Source organism: Acipenser ruthenus, chromosome 8 (assembly GCF_902713425.1).
Source record: "Acipenser ruthenus chromosome 8, fAciRut3.2 maternal haplotype, whole genome shotgun sequence".
NCBI lineage: Eukaryota > Metazoa > Chordata > Actinopteri > Acipenseriformes > Acipenseridae > Acipenser > Acipenser ruthenus.
The window spans coordinates 30091825-30102210 of NC_081196.1; the positions used below are offsets into that span (position 1 = coordinate 30091825).

General features: G+C 41.2%; 1 protein-coding gene across 1 annotated transcript in view; it reads right to left on the minus strand.

The window, feature by feature from the left end:
* The window catches only part of eif5b (eukaryotic translation initiation factor 5B), a 41421-nt gene extending 35911 nt beyond the window's left edge, over positions 1-5510 (minus strand). Inside the window, exon 1 of the mRNA XM_034010651.3 lies at positions 5340-5510. Within this exon, the coding sequence (XP_033866542.2) occupies positions 5340-5374 (35 nt within the window). The 5' untranslated portion in view covers positions 5375-5510. The remainder of the gene's footprint in view (positions 1-5339) is intronic.
* Positions 5511-10386: the final 4876 nt, after the last annotated feature.

Sequence of the window (10386 nt, forward strand, 5' to 3'; positions counted from 1 at the left end):
ACCAAAAACTGAAAAATAATGTACATTTCAGAGTTATACAAACAGGCCTTTTTCAGGGAACAAGTAATGGGTTAACAACTTACAGCTGTTCTGCAGCAATGGAAGTAAATTAAGCCTTGAAAGTTGATGCTAACAATTCCTTCAGGTGTCCCAACTTTTGTTGATTACTTACAAACCCTCTGTCTGTATAAAAGCAGTGTTGGAACAGACTGTGTCACTACACCCTCTTAAGAATTATTTGGACAGTATTGTACTGCAGGAAGTAGTATATTGCTCTCATAATGGCGAGAAAAAGGCAATTAATAAAGGAAGACAGACAGACCATTATAACCTTAAAAGTGTAGGTCTTTCCTTTAGAGAAATTGCAAAGAAAGCCTAGGTGTCAGCGAGTACAGTTTCCTACACCATCAAAAGGCACTTGGAAACTGGAGGAAACTCTGACAGGAAGAGGTCTGGCAGACCCAATGCCACAGCAGAATCAGAAGACAAGTTTCTGAGAGTCAACAGCTTGCGTGATAGGCGGCTCACAGGACAACAGCTTCAAGCACAGCTTAACACTGGTCGAAGTAAGCAAGTCTCAGTTTCAACTGTGAAGCGAAGACTTCGAGCTGCAGGTTTGACAGGTCGAGTGGCAGTAAGAAAGCCATTGCTAAGATGGCAAAATAAGAAAAAGAGGCTTGCCTGGGCCATGAAGCACCGCCAGTGGACTACTGAAGACTGGAAGGTCTTATGGACCGATGAATCAAAATTTGAAATCTTCGGTTCATCACGCAGGGTTTTTGTATGCCGTCAAGTAGGCGAAAGGATGGTTCCTCGGTGTGTGACACCAACTGTCAAACATGGAGGAGGAAGCGTGATGGTCTGGGGCTCTTTTGCTGGATCCAGAGTCGGCGACTTGCACAAAGTGAGTGGCACCCTGAACCAAAACTGCTACCACAGCATTTTGCAGCGCCATGCAATACCCTCTGGTATACGCCTAGTTGGTCAGGGGTTCATCCTACAGCAAGATAATGACCCAAAACATACCTCCAGGCTATGTCAGAACTACCTTAGAAAAAAAGAACAAGACGGTAGGCTTCAAATCATGGAATGGCCAGCGCAGTCTCCAGACTTAAACTCCATCGAGCTGGTTTGAGATGAACTGGACAGAAGGGTGAAAGCAAAGCAACCTACAAGTGCAACACATCTGTGGGAACTTCTGCAACAGTGTTGGGAAGAACTTTCCGAACAATATTTGATTTCCATTGTAGAAAGAATGACACGAGTGTGTTCGGCTGTTATATCTGCAAAAGGTGGCTACTTTGATGAGTCAAAAATTTAGATTAAATTTTGTTAAACAAAACGATTCCATGTTTTCTTTTTTATCTCCAATTGTTTATTTGTTCTATGCTTTAATTTAAGAGTACACTGAGGCATTAAACTGCGTAAATTTCAATAAAAACTGGAAAAATTGAGGTGTTCTAAAACTTTTGACTGGTAGTGTATATATATCAGTGGTGTGTCGTCAGGACCTTCAAGGTATTCTCTGCTGACCAGACAGTGCCAAGTAAACCGTCAGTCAAATGACATTACATTGCCTCACTCACTTGCGTACAGAGTGCTTGCTTATACTATGAAACATACTACTCTAATTATTATTTGTTAATTTGTCTGATGTCTTTATCCAAGATGACTTACAGGGTTTACTATAGGTTACGGGTTTCCTGAAGGGGATGTGATCAGCCAATAAGAGATCTGCATTTCCCCCGCATAAGTCTAAAACAACAACCAGACGCTATAAAAAAAAACAGTTGAGGGTATTCTCTGTTTCAGTTGAAGGTCTTGTGTGAGTTTAACCAATAGGCAAGTCGAAGAATGTCCTTTTTTTTTTTTTTTAGACAGGCGACCATTCAGGAGTGAGCAGAGGTGGGTCATACATCTCCCAGGGTATTCTTTTTCTCACTTGAAGGCCTTACTTTAGCAACAAATGGGAAAGTCAAAGCTCTGACAGCTGACCAATCATTAGTGAGCAACCCCAAAACATGAATATTCCTTGGTTAGCACTGCAGTTAGAAGGACAGCTGGATTTCACACGATATTGCTTATAAATATACATTGATAAATACAAATACCTTTACAACATCTAATTATTTCGAATTTTATTTTACACTAAAATTAAAAAATGTGAGAAAACGGAGACATCATAGTCAATTTGGTTACGAATCCTTTTTCAAGGAGAACTTTATCTGAAAAATTGGAGACTGTTAAAAAAGGGAGATGTACACCACAGATCCCAGAGCTGACACAGGAAGGGAAAGGATATACTCAGCACTTTCAGAATTCAAATTATGAAAAGGATCTGTGGCTTACAGGTAGCTACCACTTAAAAAAGGGGGGGGAAGGGTGGGGGGGGTTGTGATGACTCTCCTTCCCGAGTCCATTTTGTCACAGCACACCACTGATATATATATGAGGATTTTCAGAGGATTATCACTATTTTACTATTGCACTATTATTACCTCAAGCAAACAGACAAAGCAGATTATCTCCAAACACCCCTCCCTACTCTGCTCTACAAGCAAGTTATGGATTACAAATGCCTTACTCTTCTAGTTGTTATCTTCTTTCCCGCACATTACCTCATTTTCTAGTACTTTCACTGAAAGAGAGATGCAGTTTACTCAAATACAAACAGAAATGTAATCATATTAACTAGAAGGGTCAAAAACAAACACTACAGTAGGCCTACCTGAAAAAAATCTTGATTGATAACAAACTCAGGTGTGTCTTATTAAGCTCAATTAAGCGCTGCATGTTACTTTAAAATAAAATTAGCTGTAGAAGTCAGAGAACTCTGGGCTTCCTACCATTGAGCAACTAAGTCTAAAGTTAGCAATATTTGGGCTACCTGGGAGAATCCTAACATTAGATTTGCCGCATAAGACAAGTGCCCTACATCCTCTCCAACAGCCCATAAGAGATAGCTGGAAATAAAGCATCAACCTACTTTAAGGGGAGAATACTGAAGCTGGCATAAAAGGCCTGCCACAGCTCAGATACATGATCTGTTAATACCTGCTTATCATTCAAAACTTTAAGCACTGACTTTAACTGCAAACTATGAGGCACAACAAAGTAATAAATACTGTGGTTCAACAACCTAAAATCAAGACAAACAAATGAATAGCTGAAAAGTGCATGGAACAATTAAGAAAACTGAACAAAAAGAACTGACAGACAGAAAACCCACAATATCACTTCCTTCCCGTTGTCTGGAACAAATCCATGTGTTTCTCCTTTTCTTCACAATTTTGACAGAAATAGAGGATATTGTTATACTTACAGACCTGTCAACTCTCCCTTATTTGCTGGGACTCTCCCGTTTTTTGGACACTTCTCCCGGACAACTCCCAGGACAGATTTTCTCCCGTATTTTGCTCAAAACTCTACTGTTAAACCTCTTTATGTCAGCAAACCTTTAATTTCTGCAAATGTATGGTCTGTGGTTACTGCAACCTCTGTCTGTACCTAGCAGGATTTCAGTGCGCGAGGCAAGCTCAGTCATACTTTACCATCTACGATGGCTTCGCATGCGGTAAGCCCTCCCGTTAAAAATATTGATGCAAATTTTAAGCTTCTTGGACAACAACATATTCTCACATAATCCGAAGCAACGTTTGTAAAGGGCATACTCTCTGTAAACTATGCAGGGCTGATTTTAACAGTGGGATGTGGGAAGAAGAATAATGATGTTTGTGGTAAGCACGAGAGATCACAAAAACACCAAAAAGCCAGTGATGCTCAGAAAAACATCTTTGGTTGCCAAAGGAAAAATGGAGATCAAGAAAGTTACATATGCAGAGACCTTTACATGTTGCGACTGCTTCAGCGAATCTGTAGCAGACATGTTCCCAGACTCACAAATTACAAAGTATTCTGCAGGAAAGTCTAAAAGTCACACAAATAGTGAAAGCCGTTTCTATTACATATTCAGCATCAACATTGCTTTAGAAATTCATATTGATTGATAATATGTGTTTATATACAGTGCTAGTGTGTTAATTTAAAATAGAAGATCATTTAAGATGAAATGTTACTGAAAGAGGTATTTATGATTCACCACATAGGTGCAGTGTAATGAATAATGTTGCAATACCACGTTGTTGTGTATTTTGTCTTTTTTTTTTTTTTTTTTTTAATGATGGCCTTACTGCATTAAACTAACAACGCCATGTGTGTATGCTTTGCTTTCTTGCAAAATCAAATACAGCTGGACCTGCTTACAAAGTACTGGCTGCTTCCAATCAGTTCTTCTTGTACTACAGTACAATAAGAACCACAGGGGCGAGACAATTGGATTGTGAAGCACGTCATGGTTGTTTTTCTGTCTGACAGTTTTTTGATAGCACCGTATCACAGTCCATCATTCTACCATGTAGTAAAGTGGAATAGTTGTATACCTCTGTCTTGTGTTGGTACAGTATTCCGTTCAATTCAGACCACTAGGACTTCAGTTTACATCTCCCTTATTTTGAACTCAGTGTTGGTAGCTATGTACTTACTGTACTGCACTTGCCACCTAATTACTTTTCTTGCAGGTTTTGAATTGAATGCCTAAATAATAATGACGAAGTTACTTATTTTAACAATAAATCAATGTAATAAAATATCTCTTACTACATCAGGCTTGTACAACTTAAAAGACAATGTTGTATTTTTTTTTAAATGAACTAAAAAAAAAATAACAATTTATACGGACCACTAAGTACCGTGTAGTCACTGTGAATATTATCAATGCTGAACTGCTAAAATATTGTCTGTTCTAACAAATGGTATGTTACTGTACAATAACGTGTACTGTGCAAGCACAAAGAAGAAACGGATGATGTTGCAGTATTGGTTTTGTGGGGGCCTCGCGCGGCTTACTCTTTCGAGAATGACAAACAGAATTCTGTCACAGTATTGTCAATCCTCTCTGCTACGCAACCACAGACGTGTACCAAAAATGTACGGTCCACACAATAATGAATAACTGTTTATAGCAATTGATTTATCGTATCGCAGAGCAACATCTGCCCATTTTAGATTTTGTAATTTTCGTTGTTGCGTTATACAAAACGCTAAGAGAAGGAAAAAAAAACATATGTGCATAGGATAACCTTGTTACTCGCTTATAAAATAATCATGCAACGCATATTTATGTACATAACCCCACTGAATATCCACACAGCCCGGAACATGGGCCTAGAACAGTGAACAGCAACTAAAGAAACTCATGGACATCCACTCATTCCGATGTACTGTCTAAGTTGTACCGCTGTCTCTGAGACTAATATCGCCAATGCTACTTTGTCGTTTACCTGTCTTCGCCCTTATTCTTCTGTTTTTTGCCCATTGTCCCTGTATTGCTATATTCACAAGTAAACGCTTCCTTGCTGTCCACCACTGCACGGCTCCACTTGCTACAAGATCTTCAATCTGCAACACATATGGCAGCAAAAAACAAACTGCGCATGCGTCAAGGGAGTCAGCGCACACACATCGATGACCTCATACTTGACGTACAATGTAGGTGCTTTAAAAAATACATTTAAAAAAATGCTAAATCTTGGACATAACCGTGATCTTGGGTATGTAATAGGCACTTATATAATAATAAAACGCAACACAGACATCCATTTAACACAGCCATGCTGTTTGAATTATTACAGCTTTCATTATATTGCTATGCATTATCATGACTTTCTTGCTAATAAGTACATTTATGTATTACGATTGCATTAGCATTCTGCAGTGGTCACATGCTCATATGACTGTATTCCATAAGAAACGACATCTATTACAGGGCTTGTTACTTATTAGCTTTTAAAACCTTAACAGTTGATCATAGAATTTGCACAGCAATTCTCCACATGGTTAAATTATGAATTTATTGTGCTTTACTTTATGCAATTGTAATATATTTACCATAGATTTGCAAATGTCTGTAATTTATCGTACCTTACTGTTTTTCTTTACTTTAATCGTGGTATACCATGAATAACTGGAATTTCCCTACAAAAACGTTGCTGTGGTACTAATTAGCATTTATTTAATTATATTGCAATAGTATTACTATTCTCTCTCTCTCTCTCTCTCTCTCTCTCTCTCTCTCTATATATATATATATATATATATATATATAAAGTTTGAGAAAAAGGAAACTGCTGTGTACCAAAATGATCAATAAGAAAAAAGAAAAAAGAGAAAAGGATATTTCAGGTACTTAAAAAGGTAGAATAATTGATTACAAATCAATTATCAGGATGTTTCGGACTACAAGTCCTTCATCGGCTGAGTACAAAAAAACAGTGCTTTAAGAAGTTGATAAAAAAACAAACAAGTAGTCTTTTAAACAAAATTCCAGAATGTTGATGATGATGATGATGACCTCAGAATAGAATGTTCATTCCAAATGGCTCCAAAGTGCCGAGTTTGAAAATAAGTTCACATTCCTTTTGTTTCCTGACAGCATTAGTTCCATAGCATTGAACCATACCACAAATTGTGATGTCTTCTATAGTGTGGTCATTTCTGTTAAAATGTCTGGCGACAGGAAAGGTAGAGGTGTTAATTCGTATACTTCTCAGATGTTCCACGAAGCGATCAGCCAAGCGTCGTTTTGTTTCACCAATATATAGCTTGTTACATTTGATGCAGCCAATGCAATATACTATTCCTTTACTAATGCAAGTAAAAGTATCATGTACTTTTTTGGTTATAGGATGATATGTAAGAACAAGGGGAATACGATTGTTGGTATTCTGTGTTTTGGTTTTGTACAAGGCATCCTTTCTGTTTATTGTCGATACTCTTAACTGAGCTTCTCTAAGTATAGTGTCTGGAAAACCAGTTTCTGAAAAATGCACACATGTCATTTGTTTTATTCAAAAAACCACTATCATCACTGCAAATGCATCTCAGTCTTAGTAATTGGGAGTATGGAATGGAGTTGCGACAAGCTTTGGGATGTGAGGAGTCGTATCTTAGATATGAATGAGAGTCTGTGTCTTTGTAGAATATTGTAGTATTGATGGTACAATTAGAAACCGTGATGGTAATGTCCAAGAAAGAAATTTGTTTAGAAATGTTCCATGTATACTTTAGAGCTGGATGAAACTGGTCAATAAAATCCATTAAATCTTCATTAGTGTTATCTGAGATGCCAAATATGTCGTCAATGTATCTAAGATATAACATCGGTGTATGTCCCTTGTACGAGAGAGAGAGATTTTGATTTTTAAATCCTTTTATTGAACAACATAAAAGAAAAAACAACAAAACATTAAAGTAACATAAATAAAACTAGTAAATTCCAGCACTGGTCATAATAGAACAAGGATAAAAAACACAGATAAATAACTAACATTCTAAAAATTAAAAATTAGCATACCATCTTCACCCACTGCACACACCCCATCCTCAATACACCACCTCATCATAAAATTATCCATGTCATTCATCATGCTGTAATAAGAAAAATCAACTTTTACCCTGGTTACAACCAGAACTCTAAAAACACACAGGGCATCATCTATACCAGTGCTAGGTAGTCTGTTCTTACGGGATTTTAAAATCGCCAGCTTTGCTTGACCCAGGAGAAAATTAATCAGGGTACACCGATGACGATATTTAAAAGAATACTTAATACTTAAAATTAATAACTCTTTAGTAAAATGCACCCCGAGGTTCATCAGCAGGCCTTCTAGAAAAATAAAAAAAGGCCGGAGTCGTGGGCAGTCTGTAAAAAGGTGAAACACAGTTTCCACGGCGGGGCAGAAGGGGCACTGCTCCCCCACACCTGGGTCAACTTGGCTCAGCCAGCGGTTCATGGCGACAATACCATGCAACACTCGCCACTGCCGGTCCCCGGAGCACTTGGGCAGAGGCAGCTTGTACAGCACCCTCCAGGACGGCCGCACAGACTCCTCCGTCACCAGGTGAGCCCTCCACTTGGTATCAGTCGGGTCTTTAAGTCTGTGATAATGCCGGGTCTTAACCACAGTGCCGTACAGTTGCCTCTTCTCTGCAGAGTGAAACTGTAAATTGGTCTTTTCATCCAGGGATAACAGCATCCCGGGTCGCTCCCCCCCCCTTCTCCTCCTCCTCCGGCAGCGCAGGGGAGAGCAGCACTGAGGGGAAATCAGGCTCAAGCTCAGGGGCCTGCCTCTCTGAGAAGCACCGCGCCACGAACTCCAACACTGCTGGGCTCAGGGAGGCTCAGATCTCTCTCAGCACCCTCTCTATGAAGCGCACTGAGCGCAGACCCAACACTGCAGTCAACTCGGCCCCACTCTTCCATCGCCACTCAGTCCAGTCTACCAGGTGACCCAGGGTGGTGACTCCAGCCTGTAAAAACACTAAAAAAAGCTGTTTAGAATTAAAAGCATCAATGTTAAAAATTCTATTAAAAAACAAAGGCTCCTCAAAAATAAAACATGTACAGAGGCTTTCATCTGTCCTTAAAATCTTAATTAACCCCCAGGCATTTAACATGTTACTGTAAAAGCTTTCCAGCTCAGTTCTAATAACTTTACTGGGGGTCATTAAAAACAGCTGTCTGTCTAAGCCAAGCCCCCCAACCCTCTTGAGGAGGGACAAAGCCATGCCTCTCCAGCTCAGCTCAGGGGTGTACAGCAATCTCTGGGCTGCGCAGCGACCCGGGAGGGGATGTCAATCAGTCCCTGCCCTCCTTCGTCTCGGGGCAGGTACAGTACTGCTGGTTTCAGCCAGTGGTTTCCATCCCAAAAAAAATTAACTAGTTTTTTCTGGACCTGCTCCAGCAGCCCTGGGGGAGGGTCCAGACACATTAATCTGTGCCACAGCATGGACGCTACCAAGTTGTTAATCACAAGGACCCTCCCCCTGAAGGAGAGGCGGTTTAGCAGCCACTGCCAGTTCTGTAGCCTTCCTGCTACCTTCTCCAGCACCCCCTCCCAGTTTTGCTGCATGAATGCCTCAGTTCCTAAGTACAACCCCAGCACTTTTAATCCAGTTCTGTTCCACTCCAGCATCTGTGGCAAGGAAGGAGGAGGCTTTCTCAGCCAGCTCCCTGCGAGGAACGCTCCACTTTTAGCCCAATTCACCCGTGCTGAGGAGGCTCTTTCAAAGCCCTCATGCATGACTCCAGCACCGCCACGTCTTTATCACTGGTTACAAACACATTCAGGTAATCAGCGTACGCTGAGAGACGGACGGGCTGGGCGGAGGGGAGGGGAGGGCAGGTATGGCCAGGCCAGTGAGACGCTCCCTCAGCTGGTGTAGCAGCGGTTCAATGGAGATGGCGTAGAGCATCCCCGACAGAGAGCAGCCCTGTCTAATCCCTCTCTGCACTGGGAAGGGCTGGCTCAGACAATTATTAATCTTGACAAGGCTAAAAATATTGGAATATAAAATGTTAATATAAGAAATAAAAACAGGACCAAAACCAAATGCCTCTAGGGTGCGAAATAAAAAGCCATGGTCTACCCTGTCAAAAGCCTTCTCCTGGTCAAGCGAAACCAGCCCAAAATCTAAGTTAAAAAGCTGAGATACATTAAAAAGATCTCTGATTAAAAACAAATTATCAAAAATTGAGCGTTTTGGTACACAGTATGTCTGGTCACTGTGCACCACAGTACCCATACACTCCCTAAGACGGCCAGCCAGAGCTTTGGAAAAGACCTTATAATTGCAGCACAGCAACGACACAGGACGCCAGTTCTTCAGTTCACAGAGATCTCCTTTTGTGGGTAGTAAAGTCAGTACTGCCCTGTGGCAGCTCAGAGGCAGCTCTCCCTCCGCCACACATTCATTCAGCACCTGGTATAGATCATTTCCAATGCAACTCCAGAAATGTTTATAGAATTCAGCAGGCAGCCCATCCAGCCCAACTGCTGTTCCATTGGAGAGCTGTGTGACAGCGGTTGTGAGCTCCTCCAGTGTGATGACGGTGTCCAGGCCGCGGCTTTCCTCCTCACCCAGGTGAGGGAGACCTTCCAACAGCCTCTCCGTCTCCTGCTGGTCGCAGCCCTCAGCCTGGTACAATTCTGAATAAAATGTCACCGCGGCCTGACGAAGCTCCGCAGGGCTGGAGACCTCTCTCCCCCCGGGCAGCCTCAGTGTAAGCATTTGTTTTCATTCAGCTTCTTTCTTCTCCAAGCTGAAGAAGAAGGTCGTGGGGGCGTCCATGTCTCTTAATTCCACAAATCTTGCTCTTACCAGGGACCCCTTGACCTTCTCCTCCAGCAGGCTGCCCAGGCGCTGTTTCCTCTCTTTCAAGCTGCGATAAGCCCTTTCTGTGCTCTGACCACCCAGCTCTCTCTCAATCTCTAAAATCTCATTCTCTAGCTGGCTGGCCACTGCATTCAACTCACTAGTGACGTTCTG